The sequence below is a fragment of the Miscanthus floridulus genome, unplaced genomic scaffold (assembly GCF_019320115.1).
Source record: "Miscanthus floridulus cultivar M001 unplaced genomic scaffold, ASM1932011v1 fs_187_3_4, whole genome shotgun sequence".
NCBI lineage: Eukaryota > Viridiplantae > Streptophyta > Magnoliopsida > Poales > Poaceae > Miscanthus > Miscanthus floridulus.
In genome coordinates this window covers 18,610-40,000 of record NW_027096353.1, presented here as the reverse complement: position 1 = coordinate 40,000, position 21,391 = coordinate 18,610, and the positions used below count along the sequence as shown (strand labels likewise).

General features: G+C 45.1%; 1 protein-coding gene across 8 annotated transcripts; it reads left to right on the top strand.

Annotated features, from left to right (window-relative positions):
* Positions 1 to 282: 282 nt before the first annotated feature.
* LOC136530737 (uncharacterized) lies at positions 283 to 16,782 on the top strand. 8 transcript variants are annotated; one of them, XM_066523460.1, is made up of 11 exons: positions 283 to 621; positions 866 to 941; positions 1,151 to 1,248; positions 1,551 to 1,626; positions 14,245 to 14,325; positions 14,421 to 14,534; positions 14,656 to 14,709; positions 14,963 to 15,019; positions 15,216 to 15,290; positions 15,403 to 15,478; positions 16,554 to 16,782. In XM_066523460.1, the coding sequence occupies exons 4-8, from the start codon at positions 1,555 to 1,557 to the stop codon at positions 14,972 to 14,974; spliced, it is 333 nt and encodes a 110-aa protein (XP_066379557.1). In that variant the 5' UTR covers positions 283 to 621; positions 866 to 941; positions 1,151 to 1,248; positions 1,551 to 1,554; the 3' UTR covers positions 14,975 to 15,019; positions 15,216 to 15,290; positions 15,403 to 15,478; positions 16,554 to 16,782. The 8 variants fall into 8 exon arrangements, 7 of the variants coding, with proteins under 7 accessions (XP_066379557.1, XP_066379556.1, XP_066379554.1 ...); XM_066523459.1 differs by having other exon boundaries at positions 15,388 to 15,478; positions 15,877 to 16,782; XM_066523457.1 differs by having other exon boundaries at positions 14,894 to 15,019; positions 15,388 to 15,478; positions 15,877 to 16,782.
* The last annotated feature ends 4,609 nt before the right edge of the window (positions 16,783 to 21,391 follow it).

The window sequence follows — 21,391 nt, the reverse complement described above, 5'->3', positions numbered from 1 at the left end:
AGACAAGCCCGCATTGACTCCAAGAAGGAGACACCGTCCACGTCGCTCCAATTAATTCCGGCCGTTCGATCTTGTGATGGACGGCCCCGATTTTTTGAAGCCAATTCCTCCTGAAGTGGCTGCTCGCGCTTCTTGTTGGATTCTTTAGCTCCTACCCTGCTTCTCGGCTTCTCGTTCGAAATCAGAAAACCAAATAAATACTCCAACTTCTATTTCTTCTTCCAGATCCTCCTTCCCGATAGTTCTATGTTCTTCCCGACCCCGACGCTCTCCCGCCCCCCGCCCCTTCCTCCCTCCTTCTCCCTCTCCCTCTCCCTCTCTCCCGGCGTCGTGGCGTGCCTGCCGGGCCCGGGCGCCGCCCCGCGCGGGGCGCTGCCTGGCCGACGGCCCCGCCGGTTTGGTGCGCGGCGCGGCGGCGCGCGTGAACCCCGGCGGCGGCGGTCCGCCGCCACGGCGCGGTGCTAGCAACCACCGCCGGTGGCCGCCAGCGTGCTTGCCCCACGGCGCTGGCTGCTCTCGCCGGTCCGCGTCTGCTCCACGAAACCCTAACTGACGCCCGCCGCTGCACTGCGAACTGCTCTTGGAGTTTGAGGGATTGATTCCATTCGTTCAAGAACACAGGTGCTTGCTCCTAATCTCCGTCCCCATCTCTCTATCTATTATGCACTGATGAACATATCAATATATTCGCTCCTTTTGTTGCAAGGGGAACACGTACTATTCAGGTGTGTGCGTGGTGTTTGGCCAGCGAACATTGTGGCCATTTCCCCCTTTTTTATATCTTTTTTTAGATTGGCACTGATCTAGGTCTTCGCCAGTTATTCCGAGCTGCAATCGGGTGTCCTGAGATGATCCAATTCTGTAGGTCAAAAGCTAGAGAAGATGGTGTACGAGTCATGCCCACTGCGAGTGGTTTTCTTGGCGATTCATCTATGATATATGTAAGATTGGCAACCTCTTATTTGGCTCTCCTTATCTTGTCAAGATTGGCCATTGCAAGTGCATTAGAATTTTCATATATCCACTATAATTGCCTATTTACTTTGGGGAGCTGATATCCAATACATTAAAACTGCAGCCTGGGGAATCTGAGTGGGATGATGAGTTTGACATTTATATGTTTCTGAATTCTAATTCGGTTCCTTCTCAGCCTGCTTGCTAGGCGGTTGATGCTTCTGAAAATAATAAAATTGACGAGGATACTAAAATAAAAGCACTTATATTGATACATCCGCCCTTCACTTATAGGTGAGTAACCTACTGGATTAGACACCCCCTATTTAGACCATATTCACAGAGTTCCCAGGTCAGTGGGGTCGAAGAACATGGTACACTACTTGCTAGAAGCTTTTACTCGGCCAGGTCAAAATGAACCCGCGAACCCGGGTCTGGGACGATGTTCCCGAGTCAAGGGTCCATGCCTTCGACCCTATTTTCTGTGACCGCACTGGGTGCCAACTGATAGATCTGTCGCTCTTACTATGCCAGTGTAATGCTAATCAAATATTGGTTCTACAATAACAATCTAATTGGGTGGTTGATGCTTTCAGCCAAATGCCTGATGGTTCTGGTTCTGGAAGAGACTATGGTAGAGGGATCGGTGGCAGAAGGCTGGCCGTCACTTTGGTAATGCTCTGTGCCCTTTTTTCGACTAAAGAGTTAGATCTTGAGGTTGTCGATGCGGGACCCATAGGATACCCCGCAAGGGAGAGAGAAAATCTAGTCCAACTAAGATTCTTCCCATGTAATCTTAGTAGTATAACTATCAAGTAATCCTACTAGGAAATCTCATTATAAACCGACTAGGACTCTGGCCTCCTGACTATATAAAGGAGGGCAGGGCTCCTGAGACAGGGACGACAATTGTACAACACAACTCTTGACAATCAATCTAACGCAAAGGCTAACGCCGACTGGACGTAAGGTTATTACTCGATCCACGATCGAGGGCCTGAACCAGGATAAATCGACTGTGTCTTGCGTTAACCATCGAGTTCGTCATACGCCGAAGCCCGAACATACTGCCCCGGGTACCCCCGTGGCAGGCTATCGGTGGTGAAACATCGACAGCTGGTGCGCCAGGTAGGGGATTTCGGCGACTTTGCATCCGAGAACTCGATGGACCTCGACAACATAATCTTCTCGACGGGATCAACTTTCTTCTTCGGCTCATGGATCTGCGAGGCAGACAACAACGGCAAGCTTCAGAGCCATCTCCTCAAAGATCCAGATCATCATAAAGAACTTCATATTTCACCAAATACAACGGATCAGCTCACCAGAAGATTCGCACAGCTCACAGTATCCGATTCAAATCAGATTTCACGGCCACTCGTATCCGATTCGGATTCAAACATCAAGGCGAAGTTTTATCCGAGTGCTTTCAAGAAACCGAGTTCTTTTTTGGCAAGATTCCGGAGCACATCCCAAAACAACTCGGATTACCCTCAGAGTTCTTCCAAGAAGTCGAGTTCTTTTTTATTTGGGCTCGATAACATGGCAAAATCCTATCAAGGACAGTTCGAAAGACCTTTCAATCCAAGATGCGGGATACCACTGACAGGAGCTCAGGAGGGTCTCGTGCTAACAATAACATCCCAAGACTGCATCATCCACTGGCCAGGTTCTGCTCCTGAAGACAGCAGTACCCAACTAGTCGGCACGACGACGACAGCAATTCTACCCTACCAAGAAGGAGACTCGATCTACGACACCGAGGCATCCACTAAAGTTATTAGCAACTCCGACAGCGTGAAAGCTAACGCCAATAACAGAGCGACTCATGCGCGAGAAGTGCTCATGGTTCGACGACCGCGGTCACCATTAAATCCCCCAGAAGCACCCGATGTCAGATCATCAGATGAATCAGAATCCAACATATCACCTTTTGCCCAAGGCTACGACGGAGAAACAGATAGTCAGAAACAAGCTAGAGAAAGAAAAAACAAGTTGAAGCAAGGGCGTCAACACCGTGCTAGGCAGCGTAGGGAAGCTTGGATCAGATACGAGTCAGAATTGGCTGAGTACGACAAAAGAAAATCGCAACGAGAAGTCGAGGGGAGACGCACGGCGAATACACCTTACGATAAAATTCGAGAAGCATTAGAAGAACTCGGAAAAACTTCACACCCCAGTGAGAAGTATGAACAGCTCCAGGACTTGCTCCGATCGACGATCCCGAAAACACATGAAGAGAGAGCTCGATCAAGACTACCCGCAAGATCAACAACCCACAGACAAGAAGATCAAAATCAAAGGAAATCCGCTTTCGAAAGACTTGGGCCAGGTGGAAGCCATGACGAAGGAAGTAGGAAGGAACATAATCAGGGCCACCGATTTGAACAACCCAGGAAGACTAGGAGTAGGGTACCTACCCAGACAATCTTGCAAGATTATTTCTGTCAGAACGACAGCTGGCCAGAAGAAGGTGCCGAATCCGAATTCAAAGAAACCAAGACACACGACAGATTCCCCTGTTTCGCGAACATGTTTGCATTAGTATGATTACCTCACAAATTCAAACCGTCTAACCACTCCAAGTATGATGGCAAAACCGAACCAAGGCAATGGCTCAGAATATATTCACAATCAATTGAACTAGCCGGAGGAGATGATGATATCAAAACCCTTTTCTTTCCCATGGCACTGGAAGCCATGCCTCTCCAATGGTTCGACAAACTGAACCCAGGATCTATCAGAAATTGGGAGGATTTGCAAAGAGCTTTTTGTGAGAATTTTGCAGGAATCATTACACATCCAATCACCCATGCAGAATTAAAAGGACTCAAGCAAAAGGGAGGTGAAAGTCTCAGAAATTACTATCGACGATTCGGCGAACTACGAGCTCAAGTGCATGACATAACCGAACGAGAAGTAATTGAAGCTTTCTCTCACGGAATCATGGCTAGGTGGCAATTTTAAGATTTCTGCAAAGAAAATCCGAGAAACAATGAAGAATTTAGACGAACAGTAGAAAAGATGATTACTGCAGAAGAAAAAACACGGGAAAGGTTCCCAGACAGAAACAACCAGGACAACTCGGACAAGCAAAATCATCGAAATAGCAGACATCAAGAAAGAAAACGTAGACCAGACAATACTGTGGCAATGGCCGACAAATCAAAGAAGTTTACCAAACCTAGAAGATATGATGACATTGAAAACATACGTTGCCCATTGCACCCTAGTGGGAGGCACACCATCGGAAATTGCTATACTTTCAAAGATCGATACACAAGAAAAAATAGTAAGGAAGACACCAAGGAGGACAATCAGAAAAGAGAAGAAGACAACCACGAGGACAAAGGATTCCAAAAACCTAGGGGAACGGTAGCAGTGATTTTCTCAGGGGCTCCGGATTGTAGAAGCAAACATCAAGAAAAACTAGCACTACGGACTATTATGACAGCAGAACCGGCTACACCAAGATACCTCAATTGGTCACAGTATCCTATCCAATTCACCAGAGAAGACCAATGGACTAGCGTGGGAAACGCAGGCCATTATCCATTGGTTCTGGATCCGACTATAGCTGGTATGACCGTCACCAAAGTACTAATCGATGGAGGAGCTGGGCTTAACATCATCTTTTCAGAAACTCTAAGGAAAATGGGACTACAACTCGCCGGGATGATTACACCAACAAGCACACCTTTTTACGGAATAGTACCCAGCAAAGCAGCCATACCACTCGGACAAATTACTTTACCTGTTACCTTTGGAACTCCTTCAAACTACCGAACAGAGTTTATCAAATTCGAAGTCGCCGACTTCGATTCATCATATCATGCAATCCTAGGACGTCCGGCACTAGCCAAATTCATGGCAATACCACATTATCCGTACTTACTGCTTAAGATGCCAGGACCCCACGGTATCCTTTCTCTTCGAAGCGATTTAAAGCGCGCTTTTGACTGCGACGTTCAGGCGATCCAAATTGCAGCCAAAGCACAAGCTGACAATGGAAGAAAAGAAATAGCCACAATCGCGGCGGAAACAAGCCAAGAAGAATTAGAAATACCAGCTAAAAAACCCAGTATCATCGCACCACCAAAAGAAGCCGACGTCAAGCAAATCGACTTAGGCACGGGCGACACCTCCAAGACAGCAACTATCAGTGCTCACCTCTCGGAAAAATAGGAACTCGCGCTCACCAACTTTCTTCGGGACAACAAAGATATCTTCGCTTGGAAGCCAGCCGACATGCCAGGAGTCCCAAGAGAGTTGGCTGAGCACAGAATTGATGTTAACAAAAGCTCCAAACCTGTAAAACAACGGCTACGACGATTCTCACCCGACAAGAAGGCAGCAATTAAAAAGGAAATAACAAAACTGATGGCAGCCGGATTCATCAAGGAGATCCTACATCCAGACTGGCTAGCAAACCCGATCCTTGTACAGAAGAAAAACACGGACGAGTGGCGCATGTGCGTCGATTACACAGATCTCAACAAACATTGCCCAAAAGATCCGTTCGGACTACCACGCATTGACCAGATAGTTGACTTGACAGCAGGATCTGCGTTATTATCTTTTCTCGATTGCTATTCAGGGTATCACCAGATCGCACTAAAAGAAGAAGACCAGAGCAAGACATCTTTCATCACCCCGTTTGGTGCCTACTGCTACAAGACCATGTCGTTTGGACTAAAAAACGCTGGCGCCACGTACCAAAGAGCTATCCAGACTTGCCTTGGGAATCAAATCGGTGAAAATGTGGAGGCATACATGGACGATGTGGTGGTGAAAACAAAAAACCCAGACACTCTAATTGAAGATTTAAAGCAAACGTTCGAAAACTTGAAGAAATGGAGATGGAAATTGAATCCAAATAAATGTGTATTTGGAGTTCCCTCAGGGCAACTACTCGGATTTTTGGTCAGTCAGCGCGGGATTGAAGCCAGCACCAAGCAAATTCGAGCTATAACAGAAATGGGCCCACCTAGAAGTGTCAAAGATGTGCAGAAACTAACAGGATGCATGGCGGCCCTCAACCGTTTCATATCAAGACTCGGCGAAAAGGGGTTACCTTTCTTTAAACTACTAAAGAAGACAGACAAGTTCGAGTGGACAATAGAAGCCGACGAAGCTTTCAAAAAACTTAAAGAATACCTCACTTCATCGCCTATCCTGACACCTCCAAAGAAAGATGAAGATATGATGCTATATATCGCGGCAACTCCCACAGTAATCAGCACAGCAATAGTCATAGAAAGAGAAGAACAAGGGCGTGCGTATAAAGTGCAACGTCCAGTATACTACATCAGCGAAGTACTGTCAGAATCCAAAATCCGGTACCCACATGTACAAAAACTACTCTACGCTTTACTCATTACCTCTCGGAAGCTTCGCCACTATTTCGAAAGCCACAAGATTACCGTAGCGACAGATTTTCCACTCGGAGACATCCTACACAACAAAGACGCCACAGGGCGCATATCCAAATGGGCAGTTGAAATTGGAGCTCTGGACATCAATTTCACCCCACGGAAAGCAATCAAATCTCAAGCCCTCGCCGATTTCGTGGCCGAATGGACAGAGATTCAACAACCCTTATCAGATACAATGCTCGACCATTGGAAGATGTACTTTGATGGATCACTCAAACTAGGCGGGGCCGGAGCAGGCGTTCTCCTCATTTCTCCAGAAGGAAAACAACTCAAGTACGTCCTTCAGATATTATGGCAAGCTACAAATAACGAAGCAGAATATGAAGCCCTCATCCACGGGCTACGAGTCGCGATTACCCTCGGAATAAAAAGATTACTCGTATACGGCGACTCAGCAGTGGTCATCAACCAAGTCAACAAAGATTGGGACTGCACCAAAGAAAACATGGGTGCTTATTGTGCCGAAATACGGAAACTTGAAAAACACTTCCAAGGATTAGAAATTTTACACGTTCTACGCGATTCCAACATTGCAGTAGATGTCCTTGCCAAGCTCGGATCAGACAGAGCAAAGGTTCCACCCGGCGTATTCATAGAAGAGCTATCAGTTCCCTCTATCAAACAACCCGGTGAAACAACACATGAAATTCAGGCTAAAGGCGTTCAGATCTTGATAATCAACACTTCATGGACTCAAGTTTTCATCGACTATATCAAAGAAAACAAATTACCAGCAGATAAGGCAGAAGCCACCCAAGTCATTCGCAGAAGCAAAAACTACGTTCTAGTAGGAGATAAACTTTACAGAAGAGCAGCATCATCAGGAGTACTCCTAAAATGTGTTTCGTTTCAAGAAGGTAAAGAGATCCTAGACGAAATACACTCAGGTTGCTGTGGAAATCATGCCGCTTCAAGGACACTAGTTGGCAAAGCATTTCACACCGGATTCTACTGGCCAACCGCTTTGAAAGACGCAGAAGAGCTTGTCAGAAAATGCAAAGGTTGCCAAATGTTTGCAAGACAAGCCCATGTACCAGCTCACAATCTTATCTGCATCCCACCCGCTTGGCCTTTTTCCTGCTGGGGGCTAGATCAAGTAGGACCCCTGAAAAAAGCAAAAGGCGGCTTCGAGTACATCTTTGTGGCAATCGACAAGTTTACCAAGTGGATTGAATACAAACCACTCGCGAAATACAGCGCAACCAAAGCAGTCGAGTTCATCCAAGACATTATGCACCGCTTCGGCATGCCAAATCGAATCATCACAGACCTAGGCTCACCCTTCATAGCTACAGAATTCAAAAGCTGGGCTCAAGACTGTGGTTTCAGTATAGACTATGCGTCCGTTGCACATCCAGAAGCCAACGGACAAGTAGAAAGAGCTAATGGACTCATACTAGCCGGATTAAAACCAAGGCTATACGAAGAACTAGTGGACTATGGGTCCAAATGGATTGAAGAACTACCGAAAGTAGTGTGGGGGCTACGAACTCAAATAAGCAGAGCAACAGGCCACTCACCTTTCTTCCTAGTTTACGGGTCAGAGGCCGTACTACCCGCCGACTTGATCTGGACATCCCCGAAAATAGAACAATATGATGAAGGAGAAGCAGAACACACAAGAAGATTAGAACTCGACAGCTCAGAAGAAGTCAGAATAAACACTACCCTCCAATCAGCTAGATACCTACAAGGTTTAAGACGGCACTACAACAAGAGTACCCAATCTCAATCACTACAAGTTGGAGACTTAGTGCTAAGAAGGATACAAAAGACTGATGGACGACATAAGCTACTCAGTCCTTGGGAAGGCCCGTTCATTGTCACAAAAGTCACTGGACCCGGCACATACAAGTTAATGACCGAAGATGGAAAAGAAGTCAGCAATACATGGCACATCAGCTAGCTAAGAAGATTCCATGCGTAAAAACAACTCAGGAAAAAACAGACATGCAAGCCACAAGGGACCTACGTTCACAATCAACAAAAGACAATACTCTTCAACAACATATGTATTAGTTTATACTCATGATCAATAAAGATGATATTCATCCACAGCATGTCTTGTCACGAACTCCAACGAGTTGTTTTCACGAAAAAGCAAAATGGCTGAAAACATGCCTGAGCATTCCGGCCGAGAGCAAAATAGCTGAAAAGATGCTTGAGCTCGCCGATGAGGGTAGCTAAAAGCTAACACCCGAAACAAAAAGCAAAATAGCTGAAAACATGCCTGAGCATTCCGGCCGAGAGCAAAATAGCTGAAAAGATGCTTGAGCTCGCCGATGAGGGTAGCTAAAAGCTAACACCCGAAACAAAAAGCAAAATGGCTGAAAACATGCCTGAGCATTCTGGCCGAGAGCAAAATAGCTGAAAAGACGCTTGAGCCCGCCGATGAGGGTAGCTAAAAGCTAACACCCGAAACAAAAAGCAAAATGGCTGAAAACATGCCTGAGCATTCCGGCCGAGAGCAAAATAGCTGAAAAGATGCTTGAGCTCGCCGATGAGGGTAGCTAAAAGCTAACACCCGAAACAAAAAGCAAAATGGCTGAAAACATGCCTGAGCATTCCGGCCGAGAGCAAAATAGCTGAAAAGACGCTTGAGCCCGCCGATGAGGGTAGCTAAAAGCTAACACCCGAAACAAAAAGCAAAATGGCTGAAAACATGCCTGAGCATTCCGGCCAAGAGCAAAATAGCTGAAAAAACGCTTGAGCCCACCGATGAGGGTAGCTAAAAAGCTAACACCCGAAACAAAAAGCAAAATGGCTGAAAACATGCCTGAGCATCCCGGCCAAGAGCAAAATAGCTGAAAAAACGTTTCAACTCGCCAATGAGGGTAGCTAACAAAAAGCAAATTGGCTGAGTCAACCGAAATTTAACTTCAAAGGATCCTCCAGCACTTCGTTCCGAAAAGCAAGAGGCTCGGGGGCTACATCCAGATAGGAATACTTTTTCCTCACAAAAGCACAAGCGCCACTCAAGAAAGCACTCGGACAACGAAGTTTGTCGAGGCAACTTTCTATACCGGGTCATTTTCTATACCGAGTCGTTTTACACAGCGCAGGCGAAAGGTTGTTAACACAAAAGATCTACATCTAACAAGTCATAGCACGGACAAAGCACTCGACGAATCACAAAGGAAAGAAGAAAATAAAAGTACTCGACAAATCGAGGGGCCTCATCAGAATAACACACAGAGTTGTCTTACGAAGCAGAGACGGGAACAAGACAAGGTACTCAGCAAGTCAAGTAACTTCAACCACACCCATGCGAAGAATACATCAACAAAGATAAAGAATCTTCATTTAAAAAGAAGTGTAATATTACAAGAGGACGCTCAACCGAGTCAGGCGTTGTCATCAGAAAGGGAAATATCAATATTTAGACTATCTACAACCCTACTGGCTAGATCTTCAACCTCAGGTTCCATCCTTTCAACGGCGTCAAGATATTCTTGGCTTTCTGCTTCTTCTGCTATTTTGGAGAGAGGCGCTTCTGGAGCAAGGACCCGGACCTGGGCCAGCACATTCTTGGTACATACTTGGGCACACCTCTTCGCGAACTCTTGGAAACAAGTCGGAATCCGGGGAATGAACTGCGCCCAAGATTGCTCGTCATCCGCTGGAGTCCGAAGGACATCGGCCACCGAGCGAAAAGATTTCCACAAGGCATTCCAATTCTCGGTAGCCGTCGCCAGCTTCCCGGACAAGCCTTCAATGGTTTTTTGGGCCTGCACAAGATCTCTGTCAGCTCCACGCCTAATCAGCCTAGCAAGGGCGAGTTCTTCCTCAGCATGAGTGTTTACCTCCTCAGCTCTATTATGACTAGAACGGACAAGGGCCTTCATTTCATCAATACTCTCCGAGAGCTTTTGTTTCTCAACTCGGAGAGCTAGACAGAACATCAAAGAACAAGTCAGCAGAAAAAGAAGTCAAAATACAAGAAGAAACAGGCAGAACCCGCGGCACCTTTGCATTCATTCTTCACAGACTCCACCACAGCATCTCTCTGTTTCTCCGTCTCCACTACCCGGGCGCGAAGGGCTTTCTCCTCCTTTTGGTGCAATTGACGCTCCGTCTCCAACTCAACCCGGAGAAGGTCAAGATCAGCTTTCAGAGCGTCCACCTCCGAAGACAACTTCCTCTCATTTTCAGATGAGAAAAAGAAGCCAGAATGATCACGGGAAAAAGACTGAGCAGAAAGAGGCAAAGAGAAACAAGGTGTAAGGATAGAAGAAAAACAAGCATGCGAAAGAGAAGTGGCAGTAAAATTTACCTGGAGCTTTTCACCAAAAGAAGTCGCGAGGGTCGACAAGCTCCCCCAGGCTGCGGTCAGCTCCGATAACCAATGAGTGGCATCGAACTGTTGCACCACGTCATCGGACAGGGAGGGGCCGCCGGAGGCAAAAGAAGGGGAAAAAGAAGCCGGCTGGGGCGAAGCAGGAGCGACCAGAGCAACCTCCAGGGAAGCCGGAGCCAAACCCCCAGAAGAACCCGGCGCGACGGCCACAGTTACCTCCAGAGCGACCAAGTCCGCGACTCCGCTAGGTAGCTCTGAAGCCCCCGCCGCGACTTCATCAACAGAATGTTGTGAGTCTCGAGGCTCAGAACTCGTTGGCACGGTGGGAGGCAGAGAAGAAGTCGATGAAGAAATTAGAGAAGACGAAGCACTGAAAAGTGATAAAAGGAAGCACCAATAAGAGCTAGGTGACAAGGGAAAGGAAGATAAAAGGCCTTCAAATAAATTTCTCAGTGATACAAACGGCCCATAAGGCCCGTTAAAGCACATCGTGGGAAAGCAACGGTCCATTTACCGACGCAGCTAAAACGACGGAGGGCACGAATCCACACAACGGTACGAACCAACGGGTAGATTTCAGACTTATCCGCAGCAACGCAGCAGGGTTATCAGATGACCACAGGAACAACTCGTTGAACCAAGAAGAAAGAAAGGGCTACCTCACGAGTAACAAAAGAACCCGGTTATATAAGAAAGAACTCGGTAGTCTCATGAATGACAGGAATCACAACAGAAGAGTCAAAGACAACTCAGAAGACAAGATTCGTTACATTACAATCGACTTCAAAAATAGAAGATTACAAACCCTACAAGACCCAACGAACTCGGCACCACGAAAAGCAAAGTAGCAAAGAGGAACACGGGCACGACTAGGCTCTGGAACGACTACGCGTCCCAAATTGCTACTTGGAAGGACAGACCGCCATCAGCTACACTGTTTTCTTCAAAGGACGAACGCAGTGCATCCAAGGCGGAAATCGGCAGCACGGCAGGGCAACATGGAGCAGAGAAGGCCGGCGGGCATCTGTCTACCCAAGACCGATGTGATGCTGGATATGGAGTTGATCTGCACCGGACGGTCTCAAGACAGGCGACGAGGATCAACCCAGAACTGCCGGATGAAGGAACGAAGCCCACATCACAAGACTTCCTCCAACTACCACCACGTACATCCTGGCACAATGCTGTCGCGGGATTAGCCTCTCTAATCCCTATCACAAGACTTCCTCCAGCTACGATAAGACACACAGGAACTACAAAATACGCCCAGGGGCTGCTCTACTTCACAAACTACCATGTTCACAACCAAGAAGGTTTCAACAGAATGTCCAATGGATGAAAGCAAGCACTCTGGGACAGTATTTATAGACCAAAGGATCGGCGCACATGGACCAAGAGTACCAACGAAATAAGCCCAACAAAGGACACAGTGAAAAGACATGACTCAATAATGGATGACTCAAGCGAGAAGAAACAGTACTCGAAGACGGGCATATTCGGAAGAATATACCAGCACAGTACAACCCGTGAACAAAAGGCATTTACGCTCAACCACCACCATACAACTACATCTGGCAACAACAGACTATCAAAGAATACGCCAAGACCTCGCATCCGAGTTCTTCCTGAAACCAAAGAACCTGGACATAAGCTCGGAGGCTGCATGCCGCGAAGCTACTCGGATAACAAAATAATCCAAGTCTCGGAGACTACTTCAGAACACAAATTCTTCAAACAACATAAAGGATCAAGACCCTCCAACTTTTTGTTCTAAATAGCAAGAGGCTCGGGGGCTACACTCAGTGAGTGCACTTTTTCTTCGAAAAAGCGCACGTCACCAAAAGACTTCCTCAACGTAGACCACTTCAAGACATTACGACAAAAGAACCCGGAACGATCCATATTCGAGTTCTTTTTAATAAAACTTCAGCGAACAATCAGAGCAACTTCAAGACAAGATCCTCCAGCTCCTTGTTCCAAATAGCAAGAGGCTCGGGGGCTACAACCAGATGGATGTATTTTTTCTTAAAAAAAAGCACTCGCGACTCAAAGATCCCAAGAAGCGCTACAAGGTTTCACTCCAGAAAGCACTCGGATGACATTTTGTTCCTACCCAACAAGACTTGAAGGAGCAAAGCGAGACTTTCAGAGCTCAACCATGAAGTGCTCGGGGGCTTGTCGATGCGGGACCCATAGGATACCCCGCAAGGGAGAGAGAAGATCTAGTCCAACTAAGATTCTTCCCATGTAATCTTAGTAGTATAACTATCAAGTAATCCTACTAGGAAATCTCATTATAAACCGACTAGGACTCTGGCCTCCTGACTATATAAAGGAGGGCAGGGCTCCTGAGACAGGGATGACAATTGTACAACACAACTCTTGACAATCAATCTAACGCAAAGGCTAACGCTGACTGGACGTAAGGTTATTACTCGATCCACGATCGAGGGCCTGAACCAGGATAAATCGACTGTGTCTTGCGTTAACCATCGAGTTCGTCATACGCCGAAGCCCGAACATACTGCCCCGGGTACCCCCGTGGCAGGCTATCGGTGGTGAAACATCGACAGAGGTATTATTAGAATATATCTTTGTGACAAAAATGCTATATCCACCTTTGTAACATGGATATTCTTTTCAAGTCATTTACAGCCGACTTAGGTTTGTGAGAATTTTTAAATTGAGTTTACATAGTACATGCAAACGCAAATGATTGTATATGAATTAGTATTGTTAGTTTCCTACAGGATTTCTCCAGGAAGTTATTCCCTCACCAACATTAATTGTTTTTACAGTTTGTTCTACTCTACAGCATAGCCCCATCAAGTTTGATATTACAGCCTCTAATCAGTCGCCAATCAAAGACTCCACAAACCTTTGATTAGCACAGAGCAGCTACAACAGTGCATAGCATCGGTTGAACACCGAACAAGTTCTTGTAGCCTATTCTTTTCATCGCAGATTTGCCAGGTGTTATGAAAAAAATAGAATGCAAGAAATTGTTCAGTGTTCACCTGATGCAATGCACTGATTTTAGTCCAAATCCCGCTCCACGCATCATTACACGCTGACACAACACCCTAGCCTTCCCTATTTTTAGGTTCTCAAACCAAACATATTTTTTTTATGCCGCAGACTGATGAGAAGAATCCCCCTTGCTCTTACCATCTCAAACCACATCGTCAGAGACTTAACAAGTTCTTCCCCCATTTATACCTCACTCCGTTTTCAGTTATATACATTATCACAGACAATTGGAATGCCGAAACTATATGAATATTAAGTTGCACTGCACTGCGTGTGTTTAGATTGTAGTGAACAACCGTACTTTTCCTAGAATATATATGTCTAGTTTTAGCTAAAGAGAATGAAGAACCCATTTGGAATTAACAACCTGGACATAATTAGTTATACTCGATTAGCAGCAGCCCTTGATGTTTGCTAGAACACAATGTCCTTCCCCGGCTTTTATCCTTTTAGTTTGTGCTTGAGCGGTTGAGCCTAAAGGCCACTCAATTAAGATGTGCTACATTCTAAATCATCCCTTTTACTTAGAGACAACAACAGCTGCTTCCCAGGAATCCAGCATCCGCCACCATCACAGCAGCCTCCGAAAAAAGAAACTCAACTGCTTCAGTATGTATTTCATTTCACCATGTTATTTTCTATGCAAATAATTGAATAGAAATGTTTGCATTTTCAGCTTTACGCTTCGTTTTCCATTTTTCCAGTATGCAGGGTGCAACAGCAGGATGGCAGCCACAAAAGCAGCCTCCCAATTTGTTGCTCCACTACAAGTGGCCACACCATATTTCTTGATCGCTACAAAACCGGAGGCTCCTTCTGTAAGATTTTGTAAACTAACATTTTCTGCTATTTTGAGATATGTATACTATCATGGCCAGACTAGCAATTTCACGCAGATTAGATTTGCCATCTAAGTTCTAGCATATTTGGTTTTTTCAGATGTTGCAAAAATACTGGTTCTCGATTGTTACTCATCTTAGCTCATATCTGGATGTGAGTCATCTTAGCTCATGAAATAGAGTTTACAATTTCCTTATGAAATTTGTTTCCGCGTAGCCTTTTTTGTTAACCATATGTTAATGCCAATGATGCTAGAAACAAATATCTTTTTTCTGAAAGCCTGACCATATTTCCATGCTATTGCTATTTTCCTTTTTTTTCACATGTCAATGGCAAGGATGCTGGAAACAAATATCTTGGAGACCAATGAGATAGTTTCCTTTATCCTCTGCTTCATTTGTCGCAGGCATATGTGTAAACACTATTGTTAGCATGTTCTTGCAGCCCCCCTTCTCCATAAAAGGTATGATGTTGTCTCAGAATAATGGTGCTCCTTTTATAATATAGTTCTTAATTAATTTTAGATGGAAGAAGGAAGTACCTATTGTTTTTTGCGTCTACCAATACTTGCCTTTTACTTTATTAGTAATCTGTCCTATATTGTTGTTCCAATTTAATGTTCATGCTTTGGTACTCTGTTTTTTTCTTCCCTCTTCCAGAGTCCTTTTGGATTTTGTAACCAGGTGTTGCATCGTTGGAGTTTTTTTAGACAACTCAGCTTGATGTCCATTTTGGTAATGGCCCTAAGCTTAGTAGTTAGTCATCCTTATATGAGTATAATTTTTTTTAATTTACTTGCCCAACCATCTAAGGGTCTGATGATCTACACAGCTATCCCATGTGCAGTGGCAATCAGCGACCAGTTGGACTAAGGGAATGTGCACGGAATCGGTTTGCATCTGTACTGATTGGTGGTTGAATTGTAAGCTATTGTTAAATTACAGTCATTATCTATAGCTTTCAGTTTGATTCAAAAAAAATTTGGCCAAATCTATTGTCGTGTTGGTGTGTGAAGAATGCTTCTATTTTCCTGTTGGTGTGTGGCCTAATATTTTTTGGTGACCCAAAAGTTTTGCAAGATGTGTAAATTACTATTGTATATGCTAGGAATTCTTGACAATATATGGTTACCAGGGGCTATAAGAAATTTATGCATGCTAAGATTCTTTGGAAGCGTAATCTGATCTAATCTTTAGTTTTTTTCCTAGCAGCAGTCAGCAATGATGCACCTATACATTGTGTGATGCTGTTATATGAATTGCTTTGTCAAAAAATGCAACTGTGCATCCACCTATTTAGTTCGTTATTTATGTCTTACAGATACATTCTGCATCTTCCTATCTAGCGTGTGGCTTCAAGAGTTTATATCCTTTGTTTGAAAATAATCCGTTCTGCTTCAGTTCATAGCTTATTTTGCTGTTCATAACTTATTTTCATTTTTGCATCGTGTATTCCATTGCGATATTGAAAATTCCAATTTTGACCGCCGTAATGTTATTCTGCAATTTGCAACGAGATTTAGTTATGTAACTATGTATTTGAGCTGTCAACTTTATTTAATCCAATATGGACAATAACGATGAAATATTTTGAACTTGATTAGAGGTTATTGGTTTATTAGATGCCATCCCTTTCTACTCCCCCTTTAATCAGACTATGGATAAATGTAAAAAAAATGGGAAAAACATGCCTCTTGGGTTTGAGATTTCCCCGCATAGGTTGTTTTGTTACAAATGCCCAGCACTGCTTAGCTTTGTTGAAAAAACCACGCATCACAGTATAGTGCCTTATGTATTTAGGTTCATATGTTCTGCTCTCTTGATTTCTATCTTATTAACAACCGACGTGGTCAACAAAAGAAATTTAGGGAAGGGGGATGTCAAGGTTAAAGATATATCCAGTGGTTGCATTTCCTTTTGTAGTTATTAAGTCTAGCTGACATCGAAATATTCTTTGCTCCTGTGATTTCCATCCATTCTCTCTTATTATTGTTGCAGGCACACAGCCTAAACCCTGTTGACTGCCCCTCTATTTTCCTTACGTGCATTCAATCAGATAGCAAGTAAGAGGTGAAAAAGGGCTCAGCGTGCATTCAAACTGAATGGACAGGTGAAGAGCTTGACTCTGGAATGCTTCTAAACTATTTTTTTATTCATTTCGGTTACTTATTGATGAAGATAGAGATTAGCACAACTCAGGTTTCATGCGATCTGTGAACTGTGATGGATACGGAGTTACAGACCATTTATTTTCAGTTTCGTTTGTCAATACCGGAGATGCAGGTTGCTTTCAATTTTGCTTTTCCCCTTGACTTATAGTCCTTGTACGGCCTTGGTTGCTTTTTCTCTCCTATTTGTGGCTTCCCACTGCTGATTTCACAGATGAATATGCAACATATTGTCTTTCTTCTTTTTTAAGTGTCTTCCTCTACTATGTCAAGTCCTTTCCCTGTCTGTCTCAAACTGAAATTTCCGCATAGTTGAAAAATAGGCCAGCAGATTGACAGATTGAAGAAATAATGTCTGCTTTCTGTAGTTGCCATGAAGTCCCATTTTTCTTATTTTTGGTTTCAGCCAAAACTCTTTTGAAGATAAAAGCAAGGATGTCATAGAAATGGAAATAGGGGAAGCCTATGGAATCATACTGAATGTTGTGCTGAAATGAGTTGGGAACAAGTATTTTTTGTCACTATGTCACCCAGTCATACAGGGTAGACTAGCCAGATGAAACGCGACAACCTCTTTTTATAGTTCTAATTTTAGATGACCTACACATATATGGTACTGCTTATAGTTTTTCTAAAACTAAAGTTCGTGCAGGTTACTTCAGCAATACCTTTGAATTCAGCATGCGTGCCTACTGCTTCGACAACCAGGTGAGGTTCTATTTGAGATAATTGTTTATTTAGTTCTATCTCACATTGATGAGGATTCCTGCACTTCTGATGTCTTTGTGTTGTATTTTCCTGAAGTGCTTAGAGGCGTGTCCTCATATTGTCACTTCATGCCATGATCCACATATATTCCTGCTCCTTGTTCTTTAAATTGCACCAATTACAGCTCTCCAAAGATAGGGACTTAGTTTACTCATTACCCTTATTATATTGTGCTGTTCAAGGTTACCTTCTCTGCCCACCTTATTGTTTCTATATGTTTCTTTTCCAGATTCTTATTTAGCGGCTCTTGACCTCCTTTTTGAAGGTGTCATGGCTACAATCTCTTATATGTACCTGACATGCATTATTCCGGTTGCCTTGACATGTTAGACCTCCCTTTATGTCGCGGATCACTCCAATGCTCGCAGTTCTGAACTCATTAGAAATAACATCTCATATGCACTGAAGTTTTGGAAGGACAATGCGCTGCGACCACGCATATATCAATCCATGCATTTAAGGATGTTTAGCATCAACTAATACTATATGCCTGTGTAATATTCCTCCACCTTCATGATCTACCACATGAATTACATATGTATCTTATATATAGTATCAATATATACCTCTCCTTACATTTTGAACATCAGATTGAATCACAAATAATCCCATAATCTATATTTGCAACACCGACAGACTTCATATTGAAAATTTTCCATATGCCTGAACATGCCCGCCATGGCGTGCTCCCTTGCCTGCATAGGCAGCTTAGCATATGTACATATAGCAGACATTAGCTCCTGTTGCGTAATTACATCAGCGCTACCGTCACTGCTTTGCCTGCACCCAGATGCATAAAGCTAGCAGCTGTTGTGAATTGTTATGTAAGATCTGCAGACTGGACCTATGCGGTTAAAATGGACCATTACAGCACTTATCAGACCTATCAATGTAATATAGTCATATGCAATGTGCTCGTGCTACGAGCCTGAGTATTTGTCGTGTCAGTGCGCGTCAATGGGCTCATTTTGGGAAAGTTTATGTCAACGTTGAATCCTGCGCTGCATCTTAAGCTGCCTGTTGACGCGCGCAATGGCGCACGCAACGTACTAGTACAATACAATGCCCACCGGCACGGCAGCATCCAGGCATCAACCACTGGATTTGGGGAGGCAAGTGAATGGCCAGGCTCTGTCACTCTGTCAGTACTGGGGAGTTAGTAGGGATTGCTTGATGTAAAACCAATAGTGGATTTGTTTCTGTCTTTTGTTTAATCTTTTTTCACGACCGAATAGAGAATTTGATAAGTCAATGCTTTTTTCATAATACGGTTAACCACCGTGTTAACTAATCGACTACGAAAAATTGGATCGGATTGAAACGAATATTTTTTAAGAAAAAAAACTTATTTTTTTGGCCCCATATTGTAGGATCGGTAGCGACGCGACCATAGACCCTGGCGTCAAGATACCCTGGGACTGCCGGTTTCCAAACTAGTTGCTATTTAATCTCGCCTGCAGTGATGCCGCGACGCATTGAAACGAATATAAAGCAAATAAATGAAATCCGTGCGCAAGTTGACAAGCTGCCACGTAACATTTTCATTGGTTTAACATAAGTTTGACATAACATAATCAACTAAGCCTGCAAGTTTCGGACGTCAATATTAGTTCGACCTAACAAACTAAGACCCAAGGAATGTCCATGCAGTTCAGCTTCTGAGCTAACTTTCTACAGCTCTTCTTCACCTTCTGCATAAATAGACGTTAAAGTTAGTGCATTTCCCAAACGCATATTTCGGAACGGACCAGTTTGTGTTTACCTCCACAAAAGCCTCGAGAACGTCTGGCCCCTGCCCTCTAGACTCGTGAAGCCGGAACGCTGCTTCGTTGGATAGCCTCGACAATTGTGTCGCCTGGGTACAGAAACACGGTTGAACAGTTTTAGTATACATACTTAATACCAAATAGATAATAAATTGTACCATTCAAGTATCTTACCACGTATCTTTGTAGCGGGGCTTTCTGTAGCCGTGTGTCCTCTCTAGTGGCAACATCGTACACATCTTCGATCACATCTTCCTCCGAGTCCTCGTCAATCGCCTCCTCAGATATCAAGCAAAGTCCAAGCACGAAGATAGAAACCAAGCCGGACGCAAGATCATAAAGGAACGAGCTCATAGAGGTGACCGGACGCTGGAAGGTGATCGATCGGACGCTCCGATCAGTGACTCAGCTACAACGACCGGACGCTGAATAGTAAAGTGACCGGACGCACCAATGACACTGTTCATCATCTCGGCAACACGTTTAGTATTGACCGGACGCTAGCGGCAAATTGACCGGACGCAGGACTGCAACGTTCGATCGAGTACAGAAAGGTTCTAGAGTGGCAAAATTACGACCGGACGCGTTCCGGTGGCATATGACCGGACGCTGGCAGCGTCCGATCAGTTGATCACGGCTCTAACGGTCGGGACGACCGGACGCAGTGGAGCTTATAAATAGACCCTCAACCGGCCATTTGAAGTGAGTGGAGCTGAGAAAACATACCAAGGGTGCTAGTACACTATTTTAGTGATCTTCATTTGCATAGTGCTTAGTGTTTTATTAGGTGATTAGCGTAGGTGCTTTGCGAAGTGCTTAGGTTGATTAGACCATTGCTTATGCGCTTGCTCTAGGTTTAGGCCTAGTGTTTAGTGATATCTGCATACCTCATACCACTCGGTGTTTGCGCGCTCCATTGTTGTACATCGGAGGGGTTTGTAGTCTTGCGAGATCACACCAACCGCGTTTGTGGTGTGGCTACCACGGTGTACCTAAGGGAACAAGGCCCGCGGTATTTTGGTCGGAAGCTTGATAGTGAAGACGGCGGGAAGCATCCGGGAGAGGCTTGCTGGAAGGCATGTCGGAGACCCACTTGTGCGTGGGAAAGGCCCGAGGCTTTCCACGGAGTTATCCGACCAGGAGCTTGGCCCTTGCGAGAGATTCTTTGCGAGGGGCTCGGGTAAGCTTGCGCTCTTCTCGATACCTCGGTAAAAATATCGGAGTCGTCGACGAGAGTTTGCATATCTCTACCTTGCTCTTTAGCTTCCACATTTACATTGTTTATATTACTTCTTTTGCGGTAGAGATAGCAACACACTAGCAAAACCGTAGTTGCACTGTTAGATAGTTTATCTTTTGCATATGTTTTGCTAAGGGTAGAAAAAGAGACCATAGTTTTAGAGTTAGAATTTTAAGTTGCCTAATTCACCTTCCCCTCTTAGGCGTCACGGTCCCCCACAACATGGTATGTGGGTGAGTAGGCCTTACGCGATGGGACAACCTGCACGAGGCATCCCACGCTCCTTGCGGCCCGGGTGGGAAGCTACGGTTACGGTGGGCAGGAAAAGTGGGCTGGAATCATCATCGACAGGTGGTTATTGTCTGATGGTCGGACGCTAGCACCCCAGGCAATGCTTCGGTGAGGGCCTCCATCTGGACGGACGACTTCTCCATTAATTAAAAAAATTGGACGCTCGATTCGCCGTTCACGTCCTTATCCACCGCGCCTGACTTCACCGCGCTCGTCTTCTGCGCTTGTGTTCCTTGCTTCCGCCCGCGCTTCGTGGCCGTCGTCCTCCATCCTCGGCAGCTTTGGCGCCCGGTCCGCCACCGGCCTGCCTGGTGCGACCTCCCATCAACTGTACCGGGTGGTCCACCGTCACCGCTGGCCCTCCTCCATTTGGCTGGCGCAACCTCCCATCTCCCCCGCAGCCGTCGTCGTCCTCCTGCCTGCTCGCTCGTCTTCCTTGCCTCTGCTAATGCTTCATGGCCGTCATCCTCCATCCTCGGCAGCTCCGGCACCCGGTCCACCGGTGGCTTGGCCAACGCGACATCCCATCAGCCGTCGTCCACCATCCTTGGTCTCCGACTAGCCGGAACCGGCCGTTCCCCCGTTCCGCGCTGCGTCGTATGG

What these genes read in the sequence shown, in the direction of transcription:
- LOC136530737 (XM_066523453.1), top strand. Translation starts at nt 1,555, where the DNA reads ATGCCTGATGGTTCTGGTTCTGGAAGAGACTATGGTAGAGGGATCGGT. An exon ending in GAAGGCTGGCCGTCACTTTG is followed by an intron (nt 1,627 to 14,244) that starts GTAATGCTCTGT and finishes CCTTTTACTTAG; the next exon opens with AGACAACAACAGCTGCTTCC. An exon ending in CAAAACCGGAGGCTCCTTCT is followed by an intron (nt 14,535 to 15,215) that starts GTAAGATTTTGT and finishes TCCCTCTTCCAG; the next exon opens with AGTCCTTTTGGATTTTGTAA.